The sequence below is a fragment of the Sciurus vulgaris genome (genome assembly GCF_902686455.1).
Source record: "Sciurus vulgaris genome assembly, chromosome: 15".
In the NCBI taxonomy this organism is placed as follows: Eukaryota; Metazoa; Chordata; class Mammalia; order Rodentia; family Sciuridae; genus Sciurus; species Sciurus vulgaris.
Window position 1 is genome coordinate 89,748,890 of NC_136476.1, and position 17,546 is coordinate 89,766,435.

Below are 17,546 nucleotides of genomic sequence, written 5' to 3' on the forward strand. Positions count from 1 at the left end.
GCGGGCACACTGCTTCCCAGCGGAGAAGCCTCTGGGGCAGAACGAACCCGCCCGCCACAAGGCAGCCCCCAGGCCACACGTGAGGTGGCCCCAGGGGATGGACGGGGGCCAGCAGAGGCAGTTTGAGCTGGGGTTGTGTGTCTCTCGGCTGAGAGGCTGCTCCCCATCCCACAGGCCCAAAGGCATCTGTGTTCCCTGATGTCTTTCATCTGTGGCTGTGGCTTGGGTAGGGAGGATGCAAAATGGCCACTCTGGCTGACCATCTGTTGCCAGAAGCCAAAAGTCCCAAACCAACTGGCTTAAAGAAAACAAACCCACCCCCACCCCACCCCCACCCCCGGAGTTAACTCAGGCCTTTGCCATGGTTCCTGCCCAGCAGGCAAAGGAGTGGGGCGGCTGCTCCGGGAGCCTGGGTGCCCACACCTGTCTCTCTGGCACCATGGTCCCCTGCAGGGCCACATTCAGGGAATGTGGGGAGAAGGCAGGGCCCCCGCTGCACACAGATCCAGACACGGGCCAGCCTGACGGCCCTGGGAGCCTGGGAGCCTGCGGCCTGGGGCTGGGCAGCCAGAAGCAGCACTCCTTCATCAAAGGCCCTTTGTCAGGCAAAGCTGGCTTGGGCCCACAGGAGAAAAGGCTGTTTTCTTTCCAGCCACTGACAAAGTCGGCAGCGGTGGGTGCCGGACAGAGCGCTGGATCATCAAAGCCCGGCCCGGAGCTGCCGTCCATGCCTCCCTACACGCACTCAGCTCCTGGGCCGGGCAGGTGGGGCTCCAAGGGGAGGAAAGACCCCCTGGGCGGGCGAGATGAGGCAGGCCCATGGTACAGCTCTGGGGGAACCCCACACACTGCCAGGTGCCACCCCTCAAGTCGGGGAAGTCTTGTCACTGAACACCCTGGGGACACCCTGGGACTCGCAGCCCATGGAGCAGTCCCCTACGCATCTTAAGGTGAGGACACGGGCACCACCAAATGGTCTAGAAGGCCAGGACCACACAGCCCTTGCCCTCCAGGCATGGGCAGTGTTCCCAGATTGCACCCTTCCCCCTCTGCACCCCAAACGGGGACCCCGACAGGAATACTGGGAGAGCCGCAGGGCCTGGGCACCCCTTGCTTACGAGGCTGCTTTACGTGGCCCTGGGGGGAAACGTGCCCAGTCAATCAGAAGGCGGCATGGACAAAGGGTGGCTGGGGAGCAGGTGCGCCTGTGGACGGGCAGCTGCTCCTGCCGGGTGTGGCCAGCAGCCAACCCTGGCGGGCGGGGCAGGAGCCAGGCAGCCAGAGGCCTGAGGAGGCTCCTGCGTGGGGGAACGCGGCAGCTGAGAGAATCCACTGTCCTCCCACTACCCGCCTGCGCTGGGGACCACAGTGAAGGCAGGCCGCCCAGCAGGCTGCCACAGGCCTAGTTGCCATCCACCACCAGTATCCCATGGGGGGAAGGGCAGGGCCACCAGAGGGACCTCCCTAAGGTCCCAAGCCAGGTGTGGAGGGGCCTATCCACAGGGGGCAGCTTCAGACCAAAAGTCTCCGTCTCACTCAAGGGCTGGCACTTGGTGCATATGTGGGCTCCCCAAAGCTGTGGGCCAACCCTGCCCATCCTGCCCACCTGTGCCTGGCTCCTGCTCCTGCCCTGAGCAGCCTCTAGCCTGTGCCCACCTGTCTGCACCTCCCCACCACCTGGCCACAGCTGGGGCTTCCTGGGCCAGACACCTGTTGCCTCCTCTCCCGTGGCACTCCAACCTCTCTCAGAGGTGCATCACAGCAGAGGCCAAGGCCACCACAGTCCCACACCCATGGCCATTCTGTCCTCAACACCTATCTGGGCAAGGCCAGGAACAGTCACACAGAAGCTGCCTCACTCAGCAGGGAGGCCCAGAGGCGCCTGGGCCAGGGCTCTGCTGAGCCACCACCAACAGCTGCTGCCCCTGCGACTCCCCATCCAGCAGCAGGGAGGCCCTTCTGGGGTTGAAAGGTGGGACTTCCTGTGTCTACTCTATGGGAGAAGAACCATGTCCTGGGGCTCACAGCCTCCCACCAGCGGCTTCAGGTGTGCGCCACACCTGGGCACCTGCTCCTCAGCTTCGCCTCTCTCCACCCACTCCACTTGGTGGGATGGTGCGTGCACAGTGACCTGTCTTGACCTGGTGCTCGGAGCTGAGTGGCAGGTGGGCTGGGGGCCCCAGGAAGGGCCCCGGAGGAAGTGGGCTCCGCAGACCAGGCAGAGGGCAGGAATGGTTCCAGAGTCTGCTCCCAACCCGTGTCCCCAGCCACTGCCCAGCTTTGTTCCAGCTCCAGTGTTTCCACGGTGCTGGCCCCCGCCTCTGGCTGGCGCTCCATAGAAATGTGACTCCGCAGAGCATCCGGAGGCAGATGTTGCTGCGACCTCTCACCCGGGACTAATTCTAAATTGTGCTGTTTTCCTTTCCAAGCTAAGCGGCCATCTGCCACCCCCTGGGGACAGATGACAGCTCCCTCAGCCCCAAAATGAGGAGGAGGGGCAGAGGGACAAGTGGGGGGCATTCACTCAGCTCCTGCCCTCCAGGAGTTTACGGTCAAGCAGGGCGAGGAGGGTGGGGATCAGCAGGAGGAACCAGAGACCCCAGGGAGGTGCTTCCCAGACAGCAGCTGGAGGAACTCAGGATGGCAGAAGCCCACACAGGAGAGAGGGCAGGGGCTTCCAGGACCCTGGGCTCTGCCCAGCTGCTGCCCAGACATGAGTGCAGTGGGAGTCATGAGTGGTGGCCAGCCGGGCAGAGGGGACTCTCACTCCAGCCACGGCTGGATGTGGTTCACAGACAGGCCATCTGCAGGCCCACCCCATCTGAGGAAACCGGGTCGTGCCAGGAGGGCCCTACGCGCAGCCGCCCCACACTGCTCTGGGGCCAGGGCCTGTGGTGGGGTGCCGGTGTGGCTGCAGATTGGCACCACAAAGGGTGAGCAGAGGCTGCGCCTCCCGCACAGAAGGGACAGCCCTGTGCGCCAGGCAGCAATGCTTAGGGAGCCTCTAAACTGCTCAGCCTCCGCAGCAGAGCTGCCCCACCCCCCACCCAGCCCAGCTCCAGGCCCATCTTCCCAGGAGTCCAAAGCCTCTCCAGCAGCACAGCGCACTCCACAACAAGGGTCTTCTCCCCAGACGCCCCACAGCCGCTAGCTCCCAAGAAGCCTGTGCCACATCCTGCCAGGAGCCAGGCCGATCCCTCCACCAGGCTCTGCCACCCTGGAAGCCCACACCTGCGGTATCCCCTCCCCCAGCCCTGAGTGCTCTCTCTCCAGGAAGGTCGTCTGAGGTCTGAGACTCCTGCTCTGCAAGTCCCCACCCGAGAATTATGGGCAAGTCGCTGTCAAGGGGGGTAGCTCCACGCAGCCCCAGCCAGACCCTGCCCTGCTCCGTCAAGACCACGTAAGGCCAGTTACCAAACCACCAACACCATGCCTGGAACCAGCCAACCCAGTCACACAGGCCTTCCCTGGCCACCCCTGCCCAGGCTAGTGGGCCACCTGTGGCCCAAGCAGAGGATGGGGACCACTTGTTGGAGGGGAGTGACTGAGACAGGCTGAGAGGGACAGAGGCCGTGCCCTGCAGGTGGGGTGCCCCAGCTCAGCCCAAAGGACAGGCCTTGGCCAAGGCACCGAGGGGTGGGAGAGGGCCTGGTACTGAGCCGCGCCTTGGGCAGAAGCCAGTCCAGGCTCCCCAAATCCCAGCAGGCACTACCACCTTCCAGCAGCAGGTGCTCATGCCTGCTGGGCAGGGAACTCAGTGACCTACTGAACCCATGTGCCACAGCCAGGGTCCTGGAGGATTTTCTCATTGGGAACAGCTGAAGCGGCTCAGCTGAGGACAAAACCCCAGGAGACCCGAGGCCCTTACTGCTCACAGCCCCAAACCCTCGCCTCCCCAAAGCCCCAGCACAGAGCTACAGCACACAGGCTCCCGGCTCCGGCCAGACTTGCCAGGAACCTCTGTCCAAACACCTGTCCAAGGACAGCCAGATCATGGGGGGCATCCAAGGACAGCCAGACCACAGTGGGGTGGCGTCTAGCACCTCTGCTCTCTTGCTCTCTGCTTCGGGTTCCTCTCCCCACCTTGGATGGAAGAGAGGTGCAGAGACAAGCGGTACCGAGCAGCCCGGGGCGCCACTCGCCCAGGCTCCATGGGCTGGAGGTGGAGCGAGGGGCCGTGGCCTGCAGCCACCACCTGTGGCGCCACCGTCCCAGCAGGCATGACAGACAGGACCCCTGGGCTGCAGCTGCCCCAGCCTCTGCGGCCGCTGCGCTGGGACTGCTCACAGCCTGGGGTAGGGCCGGGAAGCCTGGAAGGAGGATGGGGCACAAGGGCTGCCGGCAGGCGGGGGCCACATGGGCTCAGCTCAGATGCAGACGATCCCTGGCCCAAACATGAGCCACTGCTCAGACCAGAAGGTGAGCAAACGGGGAAAGTGAGTCAGGGCCACGGCAGGCGTGGCATGCCCACAGGCGCCACGGGGCCAGCCTGTACCCGAGCCCAGGCACTCCAGCCCAAAGAGCCACTTCCAGTACACTTGGCTCTTTTGTCTGCAAATCGCCAGCCCCCGCCCCCAGTTGCGTCCTCATATGGTTTGAAGCATGCTGGAAGGGAAGTGCAGGAAAGGCCCTGCTTCCTTGCCGGCTTGGGAAGCCTCTGTATGGGAGATGGAACCCCCTCCCTCCCGGGAAGCCACCTTTCCCACCACAGGGAAAAAAACAACGTCCACAGGGCCCATTGTCCCGCTGCTGGGCTGGGAACTGGTGTGCCTCCTGTGAGCGGACAGAAAGGCCTTGCAGGGTCAAGTCACTTCCCAGGATGGCCCAGCTGGAGTGGACAGAGGTGACCCTGGGGCAGGGTGGAGCCAGGGTGCCACCAGTCCCTCCCAACACTGCTGGACGCAGGGCCCGTGAGCTTGGGTCACCAGGAGCTGCACTCACTGCTGGAGTGAGACACCTGCCGGAGTCCTTTGCTCCACTGGGGGTAATGTCCCACCTGGTCCTCCAGAGATGGAGCCCCAGGCTGCAGGCATGGCACAGGTGCTCCCTGGTCACTCCTAAATGCTGCCACCCTGAATCCTTGAGGGGCAACGGGATGAGCCCTGTGGGCTGGTGCCTGCAGCACCAAGAAGGCAGAATGGTCACACCTTGACCGCCGGGCCTCTGCCCCCACAGGCAGAGCCCAGCCTTACACCAGCTGCGCAGTCCCAGCAATGACGGCGATCAATAGGCACACGGGCTGGCGCTGCCAGGAAGGCTTAATCCAAACTCGATCAACTAAGCCAGCATCGCAGCGAGCCCCAAGGCAAAGCCAGAAGGGGTCCAGCAACTTCCCTCCTCTGCTCCAGCAGCAGGCGTGCGGGGCCGTGGGGAGCCTGCTCTGTCCTCCCTCCCCACAGGCAGGAGCCTAGGTCCAGGTCCAGCCAGCCCTGCTGAGGACACTGGGGCCAGGAGGAGGGGGCACCAAGGACCCCTTGACAACCGCCCAGCACAAGCCACCTCAGAAGGAACCCGCGGCCACACCCCTCCTGCCCCCGGGCAGTCAAGCTCAGAGGTCCCTCACCAGGGCCCTGGGGTGGGCCCACTTTACAGCCAGGCAAGGTAGGTGCACGACGCCACCTGGGCTTCACAGGCTCTGGGAACAGTCAGAAGGCAGGGCGACTTCCCTAGAGGCAGCTAAGGAGCCAGCAGAAGCCCCCTGGAATAGGAGGGGGTGTCCCTGGCACCCACACCACCCCTCACCTAGGCCTGGACTTCCCAGGAAGAAAGTGTCCTGTGCACAGAGCTCAGCAGGAACACAACACCCCTGGGGGCGGGGCCAGTAAGAGACTGGGCGCAGGGAGGGCCCCGCCGCCAGGGAGGACTCCTCCCAGCCCTCCTGTCCAACAGTAGGCTCCCCTGACTCTACCCTGGCCACTGCCCTACCCATCAGCACTGGCAGAGGTGGGGATGAGGCCCAGTCCAGCCAGCCCTAGAGGCAGAAGGGAGTGACAGTCCTTAGCTGCGTCCTCCCACCCACTCCAGGAAGCCCTCCAAGACGGCAGCCACAGGCACCTTGGCAGGGCTGCCTCTGGGCCTGCCTCCTGACTCAGGAAAGCATGGCTGGTGGCTTCGGGGGTGGTCCTGGAGGTCACCTCCACCCCCAACAGTTGCAGAACCCTTCTTGTTGGTGAACATGCAGAGGGGCCCGCCAACCTGGAAGCACCTCTGCTGCTGCCTGGCCCCACACCTAGGCAGCAAGCCAGCCTGTCACACAGGCCCTCTGTGCACCCGGCTGTCCACAGGGAAGCCTCACTCTGCCCTGGACAGCACAGCCACAGAGCTGCCTGGGGATACAGTCAGCTTCGGAAGACAAGCGCCAGCCAACTGCACCCAGCCCTGGGGGGCCTGACCGGGGGACACCCTGGGCAGGGACCTGCACTGTCCACCTTCCCAGACACCCCGGGCATCTCAGGGCTGGTTCAGTGGGCTCTTCCCTGAGGGGCAGTGGGATGGGGTGGGGCTGGTGGATAGGTCCTGGCCCTCTGCCCCTGTAGGGCATGAACAATGTACAAACGCCCAATTCCTGCAGTGGGGCTGGGCTCTGGGAGAGATCTTTTCTCTTTTCCTTTCTCTCTCTCTCACTTCCTTTCGCAGTACTGAGAATGGAACCTGGGACCTTGGGCATGCCAGAGCCCAGAGTTCTGCCACTGAGCCGCTGGCTGAAAGAAGAGGGACAGGCTCCCATGGGGACACTGGGGTGGCTCCAGACCCATGGCTTCCTGCAGCCCATGCTAATCTACAGTGATCTCAAAATGTGAGGCCCTGAATAGACAAAGCCCGGCAGGCCACAGCCAGGATGGCCAGCACCAGGGGCTCCCATCTCCTGGGGAGGAAGGCCTGCTCAGAGCAAGCTGGCAGCTGCAGGGGAGGACGCAGACTCCCAGGCCTGGGCTGCTGACCAGGCACCAGCCCGGCCTGATAAGAACAGGTGCTAGAATGGGGTGTGTCTGGCTCGAAGGCCAAGCCCAGTGGGGCCCTGGGCTGGACTGTTGGCTCTGCAGAAACCTGGAGCTGCCACCTGCCCCAGGGCTGCCCCAGTCAACTGCCCAGCCCTGGTGCACATACCACAGACAGCTGCTGTGCCAGACCCTGGAGTTGTGGGGGCAGGTGCCACCATGGCCTGGCCCCCCGACACCATGGATGCCGGGACACAGCCCAGTGGCCTCTGCCTTCTGGCTCTCAAGTCGGTCAGGGCCGAGGCTACCCTTGTGGGACCCCTAGAGGGACGTGAGAGAGGGAAGCACCACCCTCCATGCCCACCCAGGAGCTGCACTAACTAGCTCACACTCTGCACAAGGCCAGGGAGACGGAGGCCCCCAGCAGAAGCACAGCACAGTGCACATGATGCTGTGTAGCTCAGATCCCCCTGGCCCTTTACTTCAGGGAAAAACACACCCAAAGCCCTGGCTTCTCCCCCGAGCCTCTCACTTCCAGTAACTGTTGTTTCCGCTCATCAACAACCGAAACTGAGAGGAAATGGTGGGAGGCAGGTCCCCTGCCCACGGTGCGGTCCCTGTAGCTCAGCCCTGGCCACCCATCTTCCTCCCCAAGGCAGGCAGCCCCAGGGAGGACAGGGCCAGCACTTCAGCTGCTCCCCAGGTCACCTCACCAGGCCTGGCCTGTGGCAAAGGGTCCACAGCCACCATGTTCGAAGCTGAAAGGGAGGAAGCTGCTCCTCCCTTCTCAAATGTATCTCCAAGTGACCATGGGGGCTATGGGGACACCTGGTGCAGGGAACAGGACCACACACACATCTGTGCCCCTCAGCTTGACCAGGCACAAGCCTTTTCCTGGTGGGGCCAGGTCTCCTGCTGGGGCAGCTCCTCTGATGAGGCCAGGGCCTGGGCTGTGACCCACTCAGGACTGCCGGGGGCCGAGAAGCTGGAGACGGGATTACTGCCCCTCGGTGCCTGAGTCTCCTCCATCTTCTGGCCGCCTGTCCTCTTGGGTGCCCAGTGGCCTCTGCCTTGGGTGCCTCTTGGGTGGGGGTGTCCACCTCTCAAACACAGCCCGTCTCCCAGGGCCACTGTGCTCACACAAGGTTGATGGGCCTAGGCCAGGCGGCCTCCCCAGGGCTTTGCGCTCTGCGGGATGTCTGTTCAGCAGTCAGTGGGTCCACAGGTGACCACGGTGGGGCCGTTTACCCTGCTCAGAAGCACTACCCCTTCAAGCACTACAGACACAACTGACACGAGGAGGCAGGTGACAGGGAAAGCCAGGACCAGTCTGGTGGCGACTCTCCTGTCCACCCATTGGGGCAAGAAGGGGAGCTGCCACACTGGGTCAGGTGCTCTCACTGTGCACAGGTGGTAGGTCCAAGCTGACCCCAAGGGCCAGCCCCAGAGCTCCCAGTCCAGACAGGGGAAGACCAAGGAGCAGGTGACGGGTGGGCAGGAGCCAAGGTGCCCTGGACACATCCAAAGCCTACTTCACTGCTGCCCAGCACCCACCCCACCTTCCTTCTGCTGTGGGCTCCCCTGCTGCTGGCCCGTCCCAGCCAGTCTAGATGCTACTCCATGCTAGGCTCAGCCCAGGGCCACAGCAGGCCTGGACACCCTGGCAAGGCATTCCCCAGCTGACCGCAGGCGATGAAGCCTGACTCTTAGGACACATGGCTCCTTCCTGCCCAGCTGGACCTACAAGTGCCTTGGTCATCTGCACCCCAGGGCCAGGTGCATAGTAAGCACTCAGTAAAAACTCTCTGCCTGTTTTGTCCTGAGTCCCACTGGCTCCTTGGGTCAAGAGAGGCAGAAAGGTTTGGAGACTGGCAGGAGCTGAGGTGGGACAGATGTGGGCCTGAGGTGGGCCCAGGGCAAGGGTGGCACACAGGCCACTCTCACCACCTGACCACCCTGGTGGCTGCCTGTCTGCAGGTGGCCTCACAGGCCCAGAGATGAGAGCCATTCTCCCAGGAAGCCAGCCTGGACACCCGCCAGGCACACGCCCCTCCTCTGGACTGCGTCAGCTGACTGCACGAGGGTTCCAGCAGCTACAGTCCAGTCCTGGAGAGCCTGCAGAGAGGCGCTCCAGAGTGCCACAGCACGGCTCGGTGAGAAACCCACACAGTCCACAGAGTGCAGCGACATTCACGGACACCCCAGCAGGCATGCCCAGAGACGGGGGTGCGCCAGGGCAGAGGAGGGCCTGAGGAGGAACTGCCTTTGGGACGATAAAAAGGTTCTGCAACTTGCTGGGCATGGTGGCACACACCATACTCCCAGCCACTCAGAGGCTGAGGCAGAAGGACCGAGAGTCAGAGGCCAGCCTCAGCAACTTCGTGGGACCCTGTCCCAAAATAAAAAAAATAAAAAGGGCTGGGGGTGCTGTTCAGTAGTAGAGCATCCCTGGGTTCAGTTCCCATACCCCCCAAAATAAGTTCTGGAATTAGACAGTGCTGACAGTTGTACAAACTCACGAATTCTGCACTTCTGATGGTTAAATGGCCAACTTTATGACGTGTAATTCACCTCCCAAAAGCCCCCGGACCCTTTGTGCTTTTAAAAGCAGGGCTGGGTGGAGCAAGGCCACCTGGAAAGGGGCCTTCCACTGCCCTCCACCTCATCCAGGACACCCAGACCTGGCGTTTCCCAGTTCCCACCTCCCCCGCAAGGGTGACCCCCACCTGGGAAGCCAGGGCTTGAGCACCAAGCCAGAGCCAGAGCAGCCCCAGCGTGGCACACAGTCCAGCCTGACTCTGGGCAGTGCTGCCTGCTGCCACCACCCTCACACTCACAGGCTGTCCCAGGGCACCAGGGCATACCTCAGGTACGGAGGGGGAAACCGAAGCCCAGCAGGAGACGCCGGTGGAGAGGTATACTGACCAGAGCCAGCCAGGTGGCGGGTGCAGGGTGTGCCCACCAGAGGGCCCCACCTGGGAAACAAAGATGAGCAGACACGTCCTGGCCCCGCCGGGATGCCCTAGAGCCAGCCGCTCGTTAAAGCCTATGATGCTTCCTGCTCAGCCTCTGGGACAGGGCCAGGAGGCCGCGGACAGGCCGGCACACGAAGCTGATGCAAGCTGACGGAGTCCCGCCAGCCGCTGCACCTCAGCCTCAGTTCCCACCTGTGAACCGGGATGAGATAGACCTCAGCCAGTCCCAGGGAAAGACCAAGCCGCACTACTGCAGGTCGGGAGGCCAGATGAGAGCATGGAGCCCACCTCTATGTTCTGAGGACAGCAATGCCGACACTCCAGTGACCTGCAAAGCCACATCCTCCCACTATTTACAGATACCACACGAGACAGGAAAGGTCCCCTCCACGCACCAGGGCGGCACAACCCCCAGTGGGTCCAGCCACCCACGGGCCCCCATGGGGACGGAAGCCAGTCCTGGCTCACAAGTGCTTTGTGTGACCTGGCCATGGCACCGAGAAACCCCTTCACTGCTATCCCAGCCTCAGGGGACACAGCCTCCGACTCCATGCCCCTGGGCCAGTGGGCTCCGCGCCCTCCAACAGACTTCCCACCCGCCCACCCTCTTCCTGCTGAGGCCACAGTTCCCCTCGCTCTGTCCCCTTTTAATACCCTCTCAATGGAAACTGCGGGCTGCTGCTCCCAGAGCCACCTTCCTCATAGGACAGCCCCTGCCCTGCCCAGTCCCTAGACGTCTCCCCACAGCTCCATGGCTGGCCAGTGACACCACGTGAGGTGGCTTCTCCAAACCTTGAAGACCAGGTGGCAGACAGGAGGGCCTGTGACTGTCCCTGCTCTGGTCCCTGAGGCAGGACTGGAAGGAACCTTCCTCCCAGGACTGTGGTGACTCAGTGGAACATCAGCAACCCAGGTGACAGAGACACACAACGTTCCATTCAGTCCCTCCCCAGCCCCAGTTACTTCCTTTGTGGCCCTGTCCCTCTCTTAAAGGGAAGTCACACCCCCAGCCCTGCTTCCTCCAGGGGAGCAGGCAGCCAGCCGGGCAAGGAAGAGCAGCAAAGAGAGGGGCAGGGCCAGCAGGACCTGCGGGGCCTGGCATGCAGCCCAGCCCCGGCCTCTCTGGGCCTCCTCCCTGACTCCCATACCTGATGCGGAGGGCATCTCGGGGCTGCTGGGGGCCACCTCGGGCACCCCTTACATGCTTTGTGCATGCTGATTGCCTCTCCTGTCCCCAACTGGAAAGCCAACTCTGCAGGGGCCGGGGCTGCATCTCCCCTGGCCTGGCTCTGGGCCACCCCCGCAGCAGACCCAGCACACAGCAGGCACTCAAAGGTGTCTGTGGAAGGGAGCACTGACGACGGCTACCTGGAGCCACCTCAGGGCATGCAACCCAGCAGTAGCCCAGCCTGCACCCCACCCACCCCAGCACACCTCAGAGCTCTGAATTAATTCACTGGTCAACCCCACCGTCCAGGAGGAGGCCTCTGGCACAGCCTATCAGCTCACGGAGAAGGCGGGAGGAAACAAACTCACTAGGCACCTACTACAGCCCCTCTCACGTCAACAAGACATCAACTGCGCATCCACTCTGACTTAAAGATGGGGAAACTAGGCTCAGGCCACCCAATGACCCAAGGTCACAGAGCCAGTGGACTGCAGAACCAGGCCTCAAATGCTTTGAACCAGGTCCAAAGCTAAGGCCCCTACCAGCCACCAGTCACCCCTCCCAGCACTTCTGTGGCCACCTGGAAGACACCCACATAAAATTCTGACTTGTCTGCAGGCCAGGCAGGATGTTAGCCACCCTTGCCTCGGACCCCTGCCCATGCCAGGCAGCATGGTGACCTTTGGTCAGTGAGTGCACGCTCACCTAAGCAGACAGGGTCCCTCCAGCAAGTCCACTCCCATCACATGAAAGAAGATAGTGCCCACCCCAGTACCCCTCTCATCCCTCATGGGGCTGGCAAGCAGGTTGGAGGGCCAACAGCCACGGTGAGCCCTGCACCTGCCCAAAGGGCCACCAACATCCCCACTGCCAGGGATGCCACACAGAGCACAGCCTTCCCTGCATGGCCACTGGAAAACAGGCCTCTGAGACACTGGGACCTTTTGGGAAGGCATCTGACACCAAGGGAATCCACTTCTCCAGCCCTGAGCCCTGCAACCCCAAGCATGGGTGTCTGAGGCAGGTTCCTTCTCTCAGTGGAAAAGGATGATTCACCAGGAATCACCACAGGAACACTCAGACTCCACATTTTCCAGATCCTCCTAAGGGCAGCTGGCACCCAATACCAAAAATCCCACGATTTGAAATTAGCCACCCTGTGCCTCGGACCCCTGCCCATGCCAGGCAGCATGGTGACCTTTGGTCAGTGAGTGAACGCTCACCTAAGCAGACAGGGTCCCTCCAGCAAGTCCACTCCCATCACAGCTAACTCTGGGTGCTACAAAGCCAGGGTGCTGCAGAGAGAAGGCCTGTATGCACTGAGGCCCCAAAGGAGTGTGGGGGCACTCGTGCATCCAAGCCCAGAGAGGGAGCTGGGCCCCACCTGAGAGGGGCCAATGCCTCCCCAACTGCAGCGTGCGCCTCAGACCTGTGCTTCTCCATGGCCAAAGCTGGCACTCCATCCCATCTTCTAGTGAGATTTGTGGGGTGTGCACAATGGGGCCTCTGTGGGCAGAGCTTGGCCAAGTGCCAGGCCGAACTGAGGCAGGCTTCCTTCCGCCAAGAAGGCAGGACCACTGGGCCCCAGTGGAGGAAACGAGGCCAATCACCAAACTCTTGCCAATGGCCAGCCTGTGTTGTGGGGGGCTTGGCAGACAGCTTCCCCAGATTGGGAAAGGGAGAGAACCCACAGTCCCCCAGCTTGGTTGGCTTGAAGGCTCCTAGTCCATATTCCAGGCAGTGGGGTACTGAGGGGTCATAGCAGTCTGCACCTCAAGGCACAGCCCCTTCGATTGGGGCAGCATGTGAGACCCCAGCCTCTGTGTGCTCTAGGCCAGGTTGTGCCGATTCCCTGGTGGCGCCAAGAAGGGACGACCACTCTTTCCCCAGCACAGCGGCCCTCTGCCCTGCACAGGCTGCGAGGCAGGCCAAGGAGGTGGCGGGAAGGGGTCTGTGCGTTCTGGGAAGCCACGCATAATTAATCACACGGCATTAATCCCAACAATAGCCACTGCACTTCCACTGAATCCCAGCTGTCGCCTCTGAATGGAAGGAAACAAGATTTAGGGCATCAAGCGTCCATGAGGCTTCCACAGGGGGAGAAGGGGGCCCCCCAAAAGCAAAAAAAAGTGGTGTGCATTCATTAGCGCCCGACAAAGACACAATCGGCTTTGTCCAATAAACTGCTCACAGACCTGCTTAATTGGCTTCAGTTGGGGAGGCAGGCGCGGGAGTGGGGGCTGCCTGCACACAGGCTGGGCGGCGGAGGCAGGGGCTCTGGTGTTGTCAAGGCGATCGGCCTTCAGCAGTTGGAATGAGGGTGTGCGGCCGGCTGGAGCCATTTCTCGCCTGTAGCCTCCAGGGGAGGGGAGGCTCCGCCTGGGCACCTCCTCATTATTCTCCTCAGGGATGAACTCAAGTTGAAGGGCAGAGGCCACAGCAGAGAAACTTCCTAAGGACGGCTGGTGCTTGCAGGCAGCCAGGCAGGCAGTGGGTCCCAACAGGATTTCCCAGCCCACTGCAGACAGCTCCCTAGCCCCCAGTCATGCCCATTTTACATCTGAAGACCTGGGACAGGAGGCCTAAAAGCCATAGTCAGAAGGGTGGAGTTTGCAGGTGCCAGGACAGAAACCAGACCCGAGACCTCAAACCCCTCAACCCAGGCAGGTGGCGTCCACAAGGAGGATACCAACTTCTCCCAACCTCACCCCAAGCCCAAGGGCAGGTTTTGCTTTGAAACAATTTCCTGCAGAGTGGCTCACCTATCCAGAGGAAGCATCCTCTGCCCAGAAGAGATGCTACCAGTCACAGGGCGTGGGGGCTGGCCCTCTGCGACCGCCTCAGACCCACCCCCGTCCCACTTCTCAGGGACCTTTTAGAAGAAACGGGGTGCTGGGGATCCCCTACTAGCCTCAGCAGCCCTTGGTGGCCCACAGAGTGCACACACTGCAGCGGCCACGGCAGCTCTACGCAGCATAATTGCTGGTGATTAAGTAATTGCCAGACTTTGTCCAATAAAAGTTGGCACGTGACCGTGCCCAGCCTCTGGGCTGTCTCCAGAAGACAATGGCCCAGTGTTCTGTCCCCAGAAAGCAGGGGCTCTGCTCCTGACAAAAGCAACAGGTCCTGCAGGACAGTACTCACACACAGGCCTCCTCTGTGCTGTTGACCACTTCGCACCTGCCGCCGTTCAGGCAGGTACTGCCTGGCTGGGAGCACCTCAGACCTGGGGAAGAGGCAGGAGAGAGGTCAGCAGGGCTTCCGGAGGGCAGGCCCACCCCTTTTTGCCCTGGGGATGGGATTCACCACCAGTAGCCCCAGACCCTCAGAGACACTGGCATGTTGTGGGGCTGCTGCAGCTGGCATCATGGGAAGCCCCCTGTGAAGCCCAGGGGGCTTCAACATTCTGCCCAGAGTGTTGCAGTCAAAAATAAGGGTGCCAGGAGCAGGTTGGCTAGGTAGCAGGTGAACAGGTCACACTGGCAAGGGAAGAAATGTCTGATCCACCACCTGGACAGCAATGGAAAATACTGAGATGACTGGGACCATTCTCCCAAACTTTGCAATGCCCACAGTGTGGATGGGGTGAGCTTTCACTGGAGAGCCTGGCAGGGTTGGGACCCGACCAGCCACCGGGATTGTGCTGTTCAAACTGCAATCTGCAAGGGGGCCGCGGGAGGGGGGGTGGACACACTCAGCTCCCCCCCTGCTCGTGGGAAAATGCGACAGCTGCCGAGCCCGCTGCCCCGCCCGCCAACAAAGCGCGGGCAGAGAATCAGAGCGGCGCATTGTCGCGCCAGGGCCGCCTCCTGGGGCACCGGGACTGCACCCGGGGACCTGCCCCACCTCCCCCGACACCCAATACCTGCTCCCAGGGGCGGCCCCCACATCCACGGAGGGGAATGAAGAGCCCCTATTTGGAAGGAATTCGACCCCTCTTGGGAAGGGGTCATTAATCAAGCCCCTCCCTCCCCAGCAGACGGGTTGCAGAAATTAAGGCCCTGTGTGGGGGCGGGAACAGGGCGTTACGTGGAACCCTACTTTCTGGAAGAGGATACACCATTCCCCCCTGCGACTTCTAAGGAAAGATGAAATCAATCACCATTAGCTCCTCGAGACCCCTCCTTGTGAGACTGGCAGAGAAATAAGCGACCCCCTCCCACGTCCCATTCTGTCCCCCGCAAACTTCCAAACTTCAACTCAGCAAAGGGAAGGTCAAAGTCGGTCCACCTGATGCGGCTCTTTCGCACACCGCCCCTACCACGTACTTTCCGAACGGGGCGGGGGGCAGCGATCCGGGGGGTGGGGAGACCAGGGGCAAGGCCACCAGGAGCCGGGGACCCAGCCATCCACCCCTCCTCACCCGCCAAGAGCCCCGCGCCGGTCAGAGCGAGCGAGCGCAGAGCCCGGGACCCCACACTGCGCGCCCCGACATCCGCCCCTGGCGCGGGCCGGACGCGGAGAAGAAAGAAAATAAATGGCTCCAAGAAGCAACAGGAAACCCAAACCAACTCGATTCAAATCGAAAAGTGGTAGGCAGCCCGCCCGCCCGCCCCCGCGGCAAGCCCCACGCGCGGCTGCTGAAGGGCGAGCCGGGGTGAGGCCTCCGGAGTCCCACGCCGGGTTTCAAAGCCGGCATCGAGCGCGGTTCCCAGCGCGGACACCGTGAGTACGCCCGAAGAGGGACCGAAGAGGAGGATCGGTCTTCACCCGCCGGGACTCCAGCTCCCATGCCCCAGGCCGTCCTCTCCCCACTCCCAGCCACCCGGGGCGCACACGGGACTCTGCCAAAGTTTCCAAAGGGCGAGGGAAGTTGCTGGCTCGCGGGTGGGCGGGCGCCTACCTCTTGCGGCGAGTGCGGGCAGCAGCGCCAGGCAGAGCAGGGGCTCCAGGAGCGGCGGCATGCCTGCCCGCCCGTTGCCCGCAGCCCGGGCGGAGGCCTCCTGCGCTGGGCCGGCGGGGTTCGGGTGCACACGCGCGCGCCGGACAGTCCCGCAGGCGGCCGCCCACTACTGCCCTCTTTCTTGACCGGCGGGCGTGGCCGTGTTCTAGAGGTCTCCCGGATCGGTCTCCGCACCCCTGCTCGTTCCTTCACTGCGCTCGCGCCCGCGCCCCGCGCCCCGCGACGCGCGCCCCGCGCCCCTGTGCTCCCTCCCGCGGCCGAGGCACTAGTGAGGCGCAGCCCTGCTGAGCGCTCCGCCCCCGCGGCTCCCGCCCCGCCTCGCCCCGCCCCGCCCCCGCGGTCCGCCCCGCCCCCGATCCCTCCGCACCCCAAACCTCCGCATCGGCTGTGTCCCTCCCGGCGTCCCCGCCGGCCCTTCGGCTTCTCCTTTGGGTCTTGCGTCAGGACCCCGGCTCCCGGGTTAGGTACCATGGAGATGCGGAAGGAGTCAGGAATAGGCACCTGGGGACTACTTCTTGTTCGAAAGTTTTCAGAGGCCAAAAGTTTGAGCCTGGGCTGCGGAAGGATCCGGCTCAGGTTGTCACCACACTTGGCGACATTTGGCGACGATTTGCATCTCAATAGAAGAGCGGGTAGAGTGAGAAAGGCGAGACTGCTAAGAACGTTGTCCACCGGGGTGCTGGGTCCGGGGATGTGGGAGGGAGCAGCTGAGATCAGATTTTGGAGACTCTGAGGCTGGGAGTTCTGTAGAAGTCATGCCCGGAGCATCCATGAGTGCGTCCCTGGCCCAGGGGCTTCACTCCCGGGAGCCAGGTGGCCGCGGCTTTAAGCGTCCGGAGGATCGAGGCCAGGATCCCCTAGTTGTGACTTCCGGAGCACTTGACCCTGAGGGATGGTGGTGCTGCGCCGGTGGCCTCCTCAGAGGGAGTTTTGGGCGCCCGACGCGATTAGCCCACGGCCAGTTCCTCTCCAGCGGAATTGTGCAGCCGCTCCCCCAGGAGGGACCCACGTCTATATGCGCCTTGGTCACTGTCCTACTCCTGCCCCCCAGCGCCGCCCACCTAAGGTGGCCCGGGAAAACGCGCCTGTGTGGGACAGACCCGGTGCTAGCACGGGCTCAGCCTCTCCCACGTGCTCTTTCCGGATGATTTATTTCTCCATTGAGATGCCAGTCTTGGGAATCCTGTGCCAAACCCAGTTAAGCACTGGGCTTTCAAAATGTCTGCCATGACACCTGTGCAACCAAAGTTTACTGGTGCTGGACAGACAGGGTCCTCCCCATCCCAACACTGGGTGGTGAGTGCAGAGCAGATAACCAATCAAGCCCCATGAACTGGGACCCTTCTGGACCAGGGCTGACGTCTGAGGGGCACCTTAAAGACTGACAGGGACCTCGCCTGGGGAAGCTGCAGAAATCCAGAGTATGGTGGAGGCAGCCCTTATCCAGGGGAGCACAGAGAGACCAGCCCCCACCTGCTTTTTTTTGGCACACCTGTACCAAAGAGTGCTGTGTGCTCCCATTGGTAGGTGAAGGGGCCTGTCCAGACCTGGGCCAACTGCTG

The 17,546-nt window shown here is 62.6% G+C and overlaps 1 protein-coding gene across 1 annotated transcript in view; it reads right to left on the reverse strand.

Moving 5' to 3' along the window:
- Positions 1 to 16,238, reverse strand: part of NOTCH1 (notch receptor 1) — a 40,361-nt gene extending 24,123 nt beyond the window's left edge. The window contains exons 1-2 of the mRNA XM_079112976.1: positions 15,925 to 16,238; positions 14,226 to 14,307 (exon numbers count right to left, since the gene is read on the reverse strand). Of these exons, the coding sequence (XP_078969102.1) occupies positions 14,226 to 14,307; positions 15,925 to 15,985 (143 nt within the window). The 5' untranslated portion in view covers positions 15,986 to 16,238. The remainder of the gene's footprint in view (positions 1 to 14,225; positions 14,308 to 15,924) is intronic.
- Between the last annotated feature and the right edge of the window lie 1,308 nt (positions 16,239 to 17,546).